At 42.7% G+C, this 15,081-nt stretch overlaps 1 protein-coding gene across 15 annotated transcripts in view; it reads right to left on the reverse strand.

Annotated features, from left to right (window-relative positions):
• Positions 1 to 15,081, reverse strand: part of NFIA (nuclear factor I A) — a 678,234-nt gene that overhangs the window by 158,545 nt on the left and 504,608 nt on the right. For all 15 annotated transcript variants that reach the window (XM_068239372.1, XM_068239376.1, XM_068239384.1 and 12 more), the window contains exon 4: positions 5,250 to 5,324. In XM_068239372.1, coding sequence (XP_068095473.1) covers positions 5,250 to 5,324 — 75 coding nt within the window. The remainder of the gene's footprint in view (positions 1 to 5,249; positions 5,325 to 15,081) is intronic.

Raw genomic sequence — 15,081 nt, forward strand, 5'->3', positions numbered from 1 at the left:
CTGGTAGCCAGTGCAGTGAGCGAAGGATCGGTGTAATGTGACAGTAGCGAGGCTGGTTTGTTAGCAATCTGGCAGCAGCATTCTGCACTAATTGCAGGCGACGCAGGTCTTTTTTGGGGAGGCCAGCATAAAGGGCATTGCAGTAGTCCAGCCGTGATGTGATGAAGGCGTGGACTAGGGTTTGAAGATCCTCTGGGGGAATCAGATGTTTAATCTTTGCAATGTTCTTCAGATGAAAGAAGGAAGATTTAACTACAGATGAAATTTGGTTTCTGAAACTCAATTCCCCATCGATTAGTACGCCAAGGCTGCGCACAAGGTTGGAGCTGTTTATGTCTGAATTCCCAATCCTGATTGGTGTTGCTTTAGGATAGAGCTGTTTTGATGGCGAGCACTGGCTTTGGACAAACAGGACCTCAGTTTTGTCAGCATTCAGTTTCAACCAGTTATCATTCATCCATGCCTGAAGCTCAGCTAAGCAAGAGTTTATTTTTGGGGTAGGGTCTGTTCCACCAGGTTTGAAGGACAGGTATAGCTGTGTGTCATCGGCGTAGCAGTGGTACGTCAGGCCATGTTGTTGGATAAGTGTACCGAGTGGCAACATGTAGATTGCAAACAGCAGAGGGGATAGGATTGATCCTTGTGGCACTCCGAATTGTAGAGGTGCAGGTTTGGACATTATAGGTCCTAGGGATACTCTCTGTGTTCTGTCAGTCAGGAATGATCTGAACCACTGGAGGACTGATCCACTGATGCCACAGTACTCCTGCAGTCTGTTAAGCAGGATTTCATGGTCAACTGTATCAAAAGCAGCTGAGAGATCCAACAGGATTAGGATGGAGCATTCCCCTCTGTCCCTTGCCATGAGCAGATCGTTGCAGACTTGGATGAGGGCTGTTTCGCAGCTGTGGTGTTTCTTAAAGCCAGATTGTAGAGGGTCCAGGATGTTGTTTACTGACAGCCTGGTTTCAAGTTGCAGATAGACAGCCTTTTCAATAACTTTACCTAAGAAGGGGAGGTTGGAGACAGGTCTGTAGCTGCTCATAGCATCTGGATCCATGGAAGGTTTTTTAAGAAGGGGCTTGATGATTCCTTCTTTTAGAGAGGTAGGAAACCTCCCTGCTTGCAGAGAGCAATTTACTATTTTGTGAAATGCTGGACCAAGCAGGTCAGGGCATTTCAGCATATGTTTAGTTGGTCCAGGGTCCAGGTCGCAGGTTGTCTGGCGGAGACGACAGAGGATGTCTGAGATCTCTTCCTCACTAATACTTTTGAAGTCAGTCCAGGGTGTTAGGTTGTTTTTGCAGCTATTTCCAGGAGTTGCATGAGCCTTGGGTGCTGTGGATTGAATGAGAGACCGAATAGAGGATACTTTGTCAACAAAGTAGCAGGCAAATTTCTCACATAGCTCCTTTGAGGGAGTTATAGTAGGTTTTAGACAGGATGGATTACATAGTCTATCAACTGTGCGGAATAGTTGGGCTGGTCTGTTGGCGGCCTTTGCGATCTCCTGTGATAGGTAGGAGGATTTTTTCTTGGTGATCGCATTTTGGTAGCTTTCCCGGTGATAAGACGTGTTGACTCTGATAAAGCACGCTATTTGTAATAGTGACTAAACCCCTAAATGTGCTATTGAGATGCCCTGGGTGCTAAAAGTGGCGCTTGGTTCACTTTAACTTCTCTGGTTACTGAAACTTTGGGTTATAAAGCATAGCACTTTTAAAGTAATCCTTAAGTCTATAAAAAAAATGAACACCTACTGGAGGCCGCAATAGCAGCATAGGGGGCGATATTATGGCTGGGAACGCGAAGAATCACTTGCGTTCCCATGCCTGTCGGCCGGTGACGGCTAAACCGGAAGTGTTCGCCGGCGTGTCCTGGAGCATCGGAGCGGGGCTACGAGGGCACCGATCAGCTGCAGGGGGCTGAGGGAAGCCCCAGGTGAGTAAATCTCATTTTTTTTTTTTTTTATAGACTTAAGGATCAATTTAAACACAGCAGCAGCTATCAAACTCTGTGACCTCGCATTGCTGGTCAGCAGCTGGCCTACGCGATAGAAACAGGTGTTTTTTCTTCTTTTAGGCTAGGGGGAGGAAAGTTAAAAAAAAAGACAAGTAAGTGATTTTGATAGGTGGTGTGAGCCTTCACCCGGGACTGTCTGTCTTGCGTTTGTGCAGAATGCAATCGATGGGCCTTTGATCAATGGAGCAGGATGGCGAGAGGTCCTCTTAATTCATTGTGCTTAGTGAATATTGACAAGCCAGTAAAGATCAGCGAGGGCTTTGTCATACTGATGACATTAGCATCCTGCAAAGGTCACACAAAAACTCCTGATCCACCGTCGCTTCAGAGAACAGAGGCTACCAATCACAATGGGTTAATGTTTATAATGGAATGATGTGTACAACTAAAGGAGCCCATTAATGGTACAATATTCTACTCAGATGCGATCACTCGAATCAGATTTTCTCGATAAAATATACTAAAAACCACTAAGTATGTGGAGAAAAATCGACACACAATTCTTTGGTCGATTGGAATACAGAATTTTGTCAATCAGAATGTTTGATTTTGCAATCATATCTGCTGAGAGAAAGTACCTAAACTGATAGGTTTATAGGAACAAACGATAATTTCTTTCCAATTATGTACATAGTTCGATCATGCAAATCTGATCGAATGATCGCACGTGAGGAAATATTGTACCATTCATGTTCACCTTAAAGGGAACCTAAACTGAGAGGGATATGGAGATTTCCTTTTAAAGGGGAACTGAAGTAAGAGGTATATGGAGGCTGCCATGTTTATTTCCTTTTAGGCAATACCAGTTGCCCGGCAGCCCTGCTGATCCTCTGCCTCTAATACTATTAGCCATAGCCCCTGAACAAGCATGCAGCAGATCCGGGGTTTCAGACTTTACAGTCAGATCTGACAAGACTAGCTGCATGCTTGTTTCTGGTGTTATTCAGATACTACTGCAGAGGAATAGACCAGCAGGGCTGCCAGGCAACTGGTATTGATTAAAAGGAAATAAATATGGCAGCCTCCGGATACCTCTTACTTCAGTTCCCCTTTAAACAATACCAGCTGCCTGACTCTCCTGCTGACCAATTTGCTGCAGTAGTATCTGGATCTCACACCTGAAACAAGCATGCAGCTAATCCAGTCTGTCTTCAGTCAGAGCACCTGACCTGCATGCTTGTTGAGGGGCTGTGGCTAAAAGTATTAGGGCTTGTTTCCACTGTTGCGACGCGATTCGCCGGCATTCCGACGCTTGTAAAAACGCATGCGGATGCGTTTCTGCATGCGTTTTTACCTGCGATTTCGCATGGCAGGGTGCCATGCGAAATTAACCATGACACTGCCAGGGCAAAATAACATTGGAAAAGGTGCGAAATCGCACGCGAATCGCGGGTAAAAACGCATGTAAAAAACGCATGCGTTTTTACTATTAAATACATTAGCGGCGATTCGCACGGATTCCCGACGCAGGCGAAATCGTTGCCTCTTTTGTGCGTTTTTTCTCCGCAACAAAAAACGCACAACGCCACCGCAGGAGTGGAAACAGCCCCATCCACTCACATTACATGTGCGAATCCGCATGCGTTGGACGCATGCGGATTCGCGATAGTGGGAACGAGCCCTGAGAGACACAGGATCAGCAGGAGAGTCAGGCAACTGGTATTATTTTAATAGAAAAAAATCCAAAGCCTTCTCAGTTTAGGTTCCCTTTAAAGAGAATATGTACTCTAAAATTCTTACAATAAAAAGCATACCATTCTATTAATTATGTTCTCCTGGGCCCCTCTGTGCTGTTTCTGCCACTCCCTGCTGCAATCCTGGATTGTAATTGCCAGTTTTAGGCAGTGTTTACAAACAAAAGACATGGCATGTGATAGGCTGAGAGTAGGTCAGTCTGTGACTCATACAGAGCTTGCAGGGGGCCTGGAGAGAGTGTGTATAGCTTCTATCCAATCACAAGCAGCACAGCACATTCCAGCCTAACTGCCTCAGCCCGACAGAGGAGAGAAAATTAGATCATATAACAGAGATAATAAAGCCACTGTGCAACTAGGAAGGGCTGCAGTAAGACAGACTACATTAGAACAGGTATAGGAGCTTATAGGATAGAAGAAATAAGGCTGAAAATTTTGTTACAGAATCTGTTTAACCTGAAGGGGAAGGTCTTGATGGCTTACAGCATCCAATGAGATTACGGCTGTTATATTTCTTCTCATGTGGGCTTCGGGGGCAATATACTCTGCCAATGCAAATGAGCATCTGGAGGCTCTCCATGAAGTTAAGTGTAAGCAAAACAAGTAAAAACCAGTCCCAAAACAATAGTACAGGCATGGATCGTACTCCCGCTTGCACGGTGTGGCTGTAAAGAGGAAAGGGTCCTGACCAGTATAGGTGTGGTTGTGAAGGACATGAGATGCATCTGGACTGTCAGGAGGCTTCCCTTTACTGAGGTAACTTTTTGTTTTTCTCCTTAGGGCTGGATTCACACTACAGGAGCTGTTTAAGCGCTAGGGATTTTAAAAGTTCTTGCTAATGCAAAGCTATGGGGGATTTTTACTAAATCATATTGCTCCAGTGAGAACACACAAATAGGATAACATCAGAAAAAAAACTTTTAAAATCACAAAGCGCTTCGAAATATACACTTGTAGAGTGAAATAGCCCTTACCAGGTTGACCAGGATGGTTAAAGAGGTTCCGAGATGAAAAACTAACTATAACAAGTAAATTGTCTATATATCTTATCTAAAGTTTAGATAAGTTTACACAGCAAATCTAGCTGCAAACAGAAGAGGATTATTTCTTCCTGTGATACAATGAGAACGGCCATGTTCTGCTTGTGATCATTACACACAGGCAAGCTGCTCTGAATCTCCAGCCCTCAGCCTGTGAAAACTTCACTCCCCTCTCCTCCTCCCTCCTCCCCTCTGCCTCTGAAATCTCTGGCTAGTAACCTCCTCCTGCCCAGACTGAGCTCCCATAAGCCCTTGCTACACGGGTCTCAGAGTGCCAAGGCAGTGGAGGAGCTGTGGGCAAGGCTTGTTTAGTTTATAGGGATTTAGGGTATTAAAAAAAAGTATTTGGCTTGAGGAATGCACTATAAACTATATGTAAGGAACACAATTATGCAATGTAAAAGTTTATCTCGGATCCACTTTAAGTTACAGGTACAGAAGAGCAATATTGACCCCAACTTACAAAAGTAAACCTTGAAATTGGACAACTTACTTTGTGAGACTCGCACAAGCTCTGTAACACTGAACACTCCAGAAGTCACAAAACTGTCTTGGAAGCCCAAATGTCCTGTAACGAGAGTGCAAACACAAGCAGTGAGCATTTCAGCCTTCACAATCCTCACAATGACGACAACATTTGTTACAGGTAGGAGAGATGGTCAGATGCAAACCTCCCAGCTTGCATGCAAATTTGACACCCTTTGTAGCTTTGAATTAGGCCAATAAAATGCACTTCCTGTCCAACAGGGTCAACCCAACTCAAAGCTATACATGAGTCCCATTAAATGTGCATACAAGCTGGAAAAATAGCATTTTAATAGATAGTATGTTAAATGCTTTTACATTGTTAGTTTTATAAAATACCCAGGTAAGTCACCGATAACCAAAACTAGAAGGAAGTTTGCAAAGGGCCAACCCTACAATTCTGGCCTCCTTAACCAATTAGTAGCTAATTTGTTTTAGAGGCTTGCAAGTGCTCCAGGCCAATTTATTTTAGAACATTTTTATTTCTTATATGTTACATTTCCCTGCTTCTAATTAGTACTGCTGTAATGTGTATTTATGGCCACTTGTCACTAGGGGGCAGTGTGAGACAATAACAGAGGACTTCTGGTTTCAGTTTCTATATTTTCTGCTAGCAGAGAGAGATCAAAGCATTCCAAGAATTTACAGCAGGAGTTCTACCAACAGAGGTGAAAAGCAGTGCACTTATCTCAAACAAGATAACTCTATTGAAGCTGCTAATGGTTTAAATAAAAGGCACCTGCAAATATCCACCTTCTTGTGTACAAGCAGTCACTCCCATAATACACAAGGTCAGCTAATTGAGTGAATATGCAAATCATTCCTTTATGTAATGAAGAGAACGCTGAACTGCTGGCTTAAGGTGCATACACACGTCCAACTTCACGCCTGATTGTCGTTTAAACCGGTCATTTGAACGACTTGAAGTTTAAACAACAAGTCGTTCAGACATGTACACACTGACCAACAAGTCGTTTGACATGCTAATTTACATGTCAATTAACCAACTTGATAATGGACAATGCACTGGATAAAACAATGAACTAGATGAAATGACTGATCAAACGACTTCTTGTTTGAATGTCGATTAGTGTCCAACTAATAGACTTTCAAACAACAAGTCATTTGTACAGATGTATGGACCTAACTGTCGTTTGAACGACAGTTAGTCCATGGATCCACCGAGCGGATCAGTCAAAACTGTTGCTAACAGTCTAACGATCGAACATACACACGTCCAACTGACGTTCAAGCGACCGGTTTGAACCACAAGTCGTTTGGAAAAATCCGACGTGTCTACATACCTTTACAGCCCTCCTATAGCATATTAGAATTACAGAGCCTTATCATCCAACTTGTTTTAGTGATGCCTTAAGGTATCCATACACTGGTCGATTTGCCATCAGATTCGACCAACAGATAGATCCCTCTCTGTTCGAATCTGATCAGAGAGGGATTGTATGGTTGACTTTACTGCAAACAGATTGTGAATCGATTTCAGCATGAAACCGATCACAATCTGTGGAGCTGCCGCTGCCATACATTACCTGATCTGGCCGCCGCGACTCCCCCGATCTCCGCTGTCTTCTTCTCCGCGCTGGTCTCCGGTCCGGCTGGCTTCAATGAACTTCCTGTCCAGGGGAAGTTTAAACAGTAGAGGGCGCTCTACTGTTTAAACTTCCTGCCGGGACAGGAAGTTCAGTGAAGCTTCAGCCCTGGAGTCCAGAGCGGAGAAGAAGACAGCGGAGACTGGGGGAGTCATGCTGGCCGGAACAGGTAATGTATCTCCGCTGTATTGCGTCGGTCGTCGGGCATTCGATTGATTTCGGACGGAAATCGATCGTTCTGTCAGCGTTTGCGTGACGATTTCACAGCAGAGCTGTATATCGGCATGAAAATCGTTAGGTGTATGGGCCCCTTTAATCACACAAAGCTGTCCAAGTATTTATTTAGAGGAGGTATTCACAACACTACAAGAGATACAGCTGTAGTAAGGCCATAGGGGGTTGTATGAGAAAGTCCTGCTAACCCAATACATTCCTATGATGCCTAAAGTAGTACAGTGTGAACCATGACATCATAAGGAGTGGACAGTGAGGTATTTTCGCTGTGCAGTCATGATTGGAAAAGCAGAAAGTACAGGGTAGAAAGCACAAATTATGATGGGTCGATACATTAAAATAAACACATTTTAAAAAGCTTCAACATAATTGTTCTTCATGCCTATAGGACATATTTAACAGTGTGACCTCCTTAAAGCAAACCTGAAGCAAAAATAAACGTATGATATAATGAATTATATGTGTAGTACAGCTAAGAGATAGAAAACTAGTAGCAAAAAGAGCATCATATTGTTTTCCAGTACAGGAAGGAGATTAAAAAAAACCCTTCAGATATCTTCGCATAAAGAGCTTCTCTGAGCTATTCAACCCACGGATTACAATACAGTCCTGTTTTCTGAAGCACTTAAACAACCAACCAACAAAGTGAGATACAGCTTTAGACAAGGTTTTACTGCAAGAAAGAGTTCAAAGGGCCATTATTTTTGCTTTGTTTTATAGCTTAAAAGACGGAGTGTGGTTTCTGAACTGCAAATATGACAGAATAATGCAATGTAAAAAAAAAACAACAACCCCAAAACTATATAACTGAAAATAAAAATATGAGACTCTTTCCTTTGCTACTAATGTTCTATTCGTTATCCGTACTATACATACAATTCATGATATCATACTTTTTTCGGTTAAGGTTTGCTTTAATAGTGGTGATTCCGAATAGTATAAACATAGTTTGAGGTTCTTAAAAACTAGTTCGCATGACCTGAAGCGACCTGACTAAAAAGTTACCGCCACATTCTGTAGGCACAGCTGTTGCTGATTCACATCATCAGGTTGTTTAGACTGCAGAGCTGATGGCAAAGATCACAGCCTGCAACTCTGAGCGTCTGTGCGATAGGAAATGGCCGGCAACAAGGCTTCTCGCTATGTACCGTAATGGGGAATTATTTTACATCAGCTAATGAAATAGCTCGTATACAGATAAGCCTTGCTAAGGTGTGTCTATACGGCAATTAAAAAAACAACCCGTTCCTTTTAACTACTAGACGTGGCAATAAAGCTGCATTTTGGATCCTGCTGCAATACATATGTGTAAAGTTGTTAAAAGCCAGTTCGAAAAAAAAGAAAGCTATTGATTTTCATAAATGGATGTGGAATGATATACTCAGTGCACCAAAGCACTGTGCTCTCCAGTTATGTGGTTTTGGATTCAGAAGATCCAAAAAAGGATAACATGAGCACCTGGTGGATTCTTTAATGCATAGGCAACTCAACAGGAAATGTGAAACATGCACTGTTCTAATAGGCGATTACCTTGGATAACCCCGACTGACTGGGAACATATGAAGCCAAGGAGACCAGTATGGAAGCTGCCTTTGAGGAGTTTTGAGATCTTTGAAAGATTTAGAGTTCTGCTCCTTAGAAACATCTGATTGGGATTAGGCAGAACCGAGTTCCAACCAAACAGAATTGCGAGACCCCCTTCTGTGCGTCTGAGGTTACACCAGGGAAATCTTACGGGAGCAGCTGTTCTACGCGCAGCAAGTTACGCAGTTGTGGCCAGTGTGCAAACACCTTTAATGTAAAAGTTTTATAAGAACCCCCAAGTCTCCTTCCTTCATGATAATACGGTGGAAGTTATAATAGTACGGTTTGAAGTTATAGTAGACAGCTTGGCCACAAGAAGCATGCAGTATACATGAACATGTGGAGACAATTATAGATGAGGAAACCTCAAAAAAACAAAAATAAGAGGAAAAAAGCAGAAGCCAATAAACTGTAGCATCTCACAATATCAAGTAGCTCAGATTTTACATCGAGGTTTTCACAAAACCAGGTCAAAGTTCAACGTGAACCTTCTCTAGGCAGGTCTGGAGAATTTCAAGAGGAACTTTGTAGACTGTAATTTTATGATTACAATTTCTATATTTTACTATATTTATTAATTATTTAGTAAAGTCTTGCCCTTTGTAAAAGTATTCTTCTCTCTGATTTACATTCTTAAAGTGAACTTTAAGTGGGGGAAGGAAGTCGTATTTACATGGGGACTGCAGGTCCCTCTGTTTATTCCTGTGCGCCCCCCCCCCCCCAAGCTCACCCACTGGAATAGTCATGAGCTACTGTGCATGCGTGGTTCCATCTGTTTGAGTAGGCACAGCAGGGGCTGTGCATGTACAGTAGCCTGAAACTGGTTCAGCTGGTGAGCTTTGGAGGGACAATGGGTAGGCAAGGAAGGAAGCCAAACCTGAAAGGCTAAAGGGCCAGAAGAAGGCCCATGTACGTACGACTGTCTTTCTCCCACTTAAGGTTCACTTTAAATTTATCATAGGTTGTGACATCTTTATTGCTGGCAACGCTCATAATTGTGGAATGTTTGTTTGTTCTGAATTGAGCAGAAACAAGCAGCGGTCTCAGAGTGCTCTTGGGCGGAAGGCAGCAAAACAAAGTAGCCTAAGCTAAACATCGCAGGAAGGGTGGGGTTAAAAAGCAACATATACATATAGAAGTTATTTCTAAAGCAGAAACTAAAATAATTCTTGCACAATTGGGTATCCTGAATAGTGTATTACACTATAATATATGTTGTTGTGGTGCCTCTTTAAAAGTAGCTCTCCAGGAAAAAAAATGGTTCTATGGAACTAGGCCATAAAATACTAACCTTTCACCAACATTACTACTAGTGAACTAGGAAACCAGAAGCACCCAGGAACCATAAAATAAAAAAAACCATAAAACTATCATGAAACATAAGGAATTTCTTTTATTGTTTCTGGGCAGCGCTGAGATTCTATACATTTACAATAACGTATACACGAAGGTTGCAAGATCACTGGTGCCCTCCCAGGGATTGGTGTGCATATTTACATTTAAGTTAATAGGCACAGACAGTAATAACAGCAGGTAATGTAAATCACACATGTCAACCTCTGGCCCGTGGGCCAAATCCGGCCCGCAGTGCCATCAAATTTGGCTCACAAGTAGTTTCCACACTTTGCATTATATTTAACCCTTGAATACCTGATCACTAAGCCTAAATGGCTAAGCGTTGAAACTATGATGCCACATGGTGAAGAGAGGGGGGCCAATAGACACCAAGGAAACAGTATTGGGGGGAGGGGGGCATAAGACACCAACTGTATAGGGGAGGGAGGCGGGCCACTAGACACTAGGGAACTTTATAGGGGAGGGGGTCCACTGGACACCAGGAAACTGTATAGGAGAGGGAGGGGGGCCATTATAGACATCAAGGTTGGCCCGCGACTTAGTCAGTTTTCAATTTCAGCGCGTATTTGAATTTGACACCCCTTAAGTCAGGTATGTCAAACCAGTCCTACGAGGGCCGAGATCCTCACACATTTTTGATACAGCTCAAATGAATTGATAGGTCTGAATCAGGAAAGGTGTGGTCCATCAGGTAGAACACATTACTTTCTTTCTCAGTCCATCCTAAACACTGGCATGGATCTGGCCCTCCAGGCCTGGAGTCCGACACCTGTGCCTTAAGTAAACAGATAGGGAGCGGGCCCACACTAGACATCAAGGTTGGTCTGCGACTTACTCCCAATTTTCAATTTCAGCCCGTATTTGAATTTGACACCCCACACCGCAAAAGTATTTTTAATATTCTCCAGTGCCGCTAAGGTGAATTATCAAACTACAGATCCAGATTGCTTTAAATGCCTGACAGCTTCAAAGTTAATGATCAGGCTTGGTGGGTTGTCCTGGGGCTCCTAGGATACTGGAAAAATACAAAGGTAGATACCATGCAATGATGTGAACTCGTTCTGGTCTCATCTAAGCCACCCGGCAGAACCTGACTTACCAACCAGCAAAACGCAAAGTCCACTTTTATGCAATAAAAAAAGTTTTTTCCAGTAGCTGCTGTATGACTAGCTCATTCTTCTAGAGGTAGGCCAACCTATTCCTATCTATTGTCCTGGATGCCTCCTCCCAATATTGGTTAATGAAATGGACACCTTCATGGGTGACGGGGATCTTCACAAAAACACTTTTCATTCTTCACATAGCTAGATTGTGTAGAAAATTCGGGCCCAACCCCCAAGGCCTTGAGGAGTTAAAGTGGACCCAAATTAAAAATACAAGATTTCAGAAATAAAATCTATTTTCTAAATTATAATAATAAATAGCAGCCTTTTTTCAGCTGCATGATGACAAATATAAAATATTTTACATTTATTGGAGGAACCCCTCCCTTCCTTTCAAATTGCCGGGATTTTTCCGGCAAACTGGTGGAGTAGATGGTGTCCGGCAATAGAGGAATTGCTAATGGCTGCCACCTGTATAACCCTAGCTATGGAAAGAGAAGGGTGAAAAGCAGGCACTGAAATGATCATAGGTTTTAAGGAGTGTTTATTTATCTTTATATGTGTCAGAGTGGTGCAACTAAATATTTTTAATTAAAAAAATGTTTGGTTTGGGTCCGCTTTAAAAGCACCCCATTTGAGGGAGTCCATATTTAAAAAACAATAAACAATAAAAAAAATAAAATAGAGGGTTGATTTTCTCAGAGAATAAAAAACTAAATAAAGATGCCCTTCTAATTCTGATCCTAGACTTAAATGTGTTTTATCGTACTTTACTGTCACCCAATGGCAGAACTTGTTAGAGTCCGGATTCGACACAAAAAGGTCACCTTAGGGATTCTGTTTACTAAGCTATCTAACAGTATATTTAGACCTATGCCTGGAGCTTGGCCTTAATAATAATAATAACAGTAAGTCTTGGCCATGCCAAAGAACATACAAGCAACATTTTCCACCAGCACCTCTGACGACCATTGTCTGGGTCCCTGTAAAACGTTCTGCCTTGGATCCAGCACAAGATCTATTTACGAGATCCCAGAAAATTCTCCAGGCAATCAAAAAGGCATGAATTACTCCATCCGCAGCATGTTGTGTCTGCACAATGAGGCCGACACATTTAAGACCTTTAATTCGTGTAGTACAATTCGAGCCTGCGTCCTTCCCTTTGAAAAGACAGAATGGGAGTTATTGAAAAAGAGGAAAAGGGGGCAATATTGGAGAACCAAAATCAGCATAACCTTTTAAGAGATGGCAGTCACGGATGACTGTCCCTTGACCCCCGGGAGATTATTGCGGATTTCAAGAACAACAGCTGGAAGTGGCTATATGTGAATAGAAAACTCCACTTGGAGGCCTCCCACAAAGGTGTTGACAATCTGCATGCTCAAAAAAATCAGTAGTCCTGTAGTGCCTGTAAAATAATGCCTCGCTGTGTGCAAACGGGCACATTTACCTGCAGGACTCTATCTGCAAAACAGGCTTCCACTGAGCACCAATTGCTGCAACGCTCACAAAGTGTGAAGTTTAGGCAATTTAATGTGCACAAATCTGAGCACGTTGTATGCGGCGGGGAAAGGAGGTGGGTTTTTTACACACCAAGTTCTGCTGGAGCCCAGGACAAAGGGGCCTATTTATAGAGTGATGATAAAGTGCTGATTTGGACTCACCTTACAGACTTCTGTAATAAACTTTAAGTCTTTTGCAAAAAGCTTAGAATTTATTTTGCGGAGAACAGATCATTAATGTGCGCAGTGATTGCTGTTGCAACTGCTGCATCTGCCATGCCCCTATAGGTTGGACCAAGTCATGTGAAGTTTTGTACACATCATGCGACCATGGGTGGCCAATGCGATGATGTGGGAAAGTTTTTAGCTGGTAAATTGGGGTTGCACAGAGTGTGAATAGCTTACATATACATCATTGGCATGTCAAGGCTTATGCTTGGTAAATACCTAAGATTTTAGTCACCCGAAAAAGTAGCTTGTAGTTGTCTTGGGCCAGGATCTAGCACATTTCAAAGTCTACCTTAATGTTGTGAAAGCTCCCAATTTCGATATGTTGTGAAGGTAAAAATGGCACTAGATATGACCTAGAAATTACCTAGATATGGTATTTATGTAGGGAGTGGAAGTGAAAGCTGAGTGAAAGGTGACATCAAGGCAATGGCAACCATGTTGTTTCTCCACCGACAGCTTAGTGTTATATGTTCTGTCAGTCTCGATATAGATGAATCTTTGACAAAAGCCAACACTCTTTGGTTTGCACTACCTAAATCATGCATATTTATCCCTTGGTTTGACAACTAACCCACCAAACCTAGCATGACCCTCCTGGTGCCAAAAACTGCCCCCCCCCCCCCCCACACACACACACACCTCCCCAAAACCCGGCATAGCTGCCCTGGTAAGTATATTCTCCAGCCCCCATAAAACATAACACAATTCTCACAGCACAACTATGGTTAATGGTGTCCTTCCAAGGAAAAAACAAGCAGTCCTAGAAGCTCAACTGCAATAATATGTGAAGCCAGGGAGTCCACCAGTCCACACCTGGATCCTTCAAGGTGCAACAATCCACAGCAATAGAAGAAAAAGACTGGGTCTCCACCTGGATAAATGCAATTGTAGCACTATTTTATTGCACCATAGTGACAAAACAACACGACTATTCGGCCAGCAGGCCTTTATCAAGTGTTACATAACCGAGCTAGTGCTCACAAATAAATTACACACCATGAGTAAAAAACACGCCCCCAAGGGGCGGTCACATGCTTAGAGAACGAATGGCCAAGTTTAAAGAGACAGTACAATAGAACAAAGGATATTCATAAAAAGCATTTTAAGTTAAATTCATCGTTCAGTCCATTAGGTGCTAAAGTGCTTAGCTTATCGATCCATCTATGTTCACGTCTGAGCAAGGATGTCTGTCCGTCCATTCCTTCAGTGGGAGGAAACTAAGGAAAACTTAGTTTCAAGCACTTAGGAAACTAAGGTGCTTGGAGGAAACCCATGAAGACACGGGGAGAATATACAAACCTAGGACCTAGCATAACTCTCCCTAATGCTGAATAATATCACTCCCACCCGCACATCACTACGCTATACCCAAAATACTTCCAGAATTCAAATGACGCGGCCACGGTAAAGCACTTCATGGCAAAGATTGTACTGAGAAGACCAACGCTGAGATTATACAGCTAAGATAATAATTTCAACACAGGCCATAAATCCAAGACTGTGAAGGCTGTACAAAAATCATCCGACTCAGATTCCTCAGTTTATAAAACCACCGGCTACATGTACCCAAAATTGGTCTGATGTCTCGACTCCAACTCCTCAGTCTGATGCATACCAGGGCTGTGGAATTTGGTTGAAAAATCATCCAACTCCTCAGTTATGAAACCACAGACTCCGACTTCAGGTACCCAAAAATCGCTCAGACTCCACAGCCCTGCCTAAATCGGTGTTTGGTCCTCTAAGGCTAAGCGCAGTACTGGGAGCTCTATTCATTTACAGGTGAGGCGGGGATTGGCTGCGATGCCTCATAGATCTCTTTCTTGGATCCATGTGCCTCGTACAACAACAGACTCTCCTCTTTATAAAGCCCACAACTTCCACATTGGCTTGTAACTTGCTCACGATTTACAGTCTGCTGCACATTCACCCGTCCATTTATTATCTAATATCACATTTGTGCCGATGATAAATTTGCCCTGATCACAGTTTATCAGAGTTAAACTAATAACCGCACCAGAATTAATTACCATTTCATCAATATATCTGTCACTTGCCGTCAAACCAACTTGGCATGAACTAGCAACTCTGTGCCATGTGGCTGGAATATAGGAGGAAAAAAAATGTTTTATGCTGAATGCCAGTGAACGCTGCCAAATAAGTGCTAGCTATAAAATTTCAGAGAA

The sequence above is a fragment of the Hyperolius riggenbachi genome, chromosome 6 (assembly GCF_040937935.1).
Source record: "Hyperolius riggenbachi isolate aHypRig1 chromosome 6, aHypRig1.pri, whole genome shotgun sequence".
In the NCBI taxonomy this organism is placed as follows: domain Eukaryota; kingdom Metazoa; phylum Chordata; class Amphibia; order Anura; family Hyperoliidae; genus Hyperolius; species Hyperolius riggenbachi.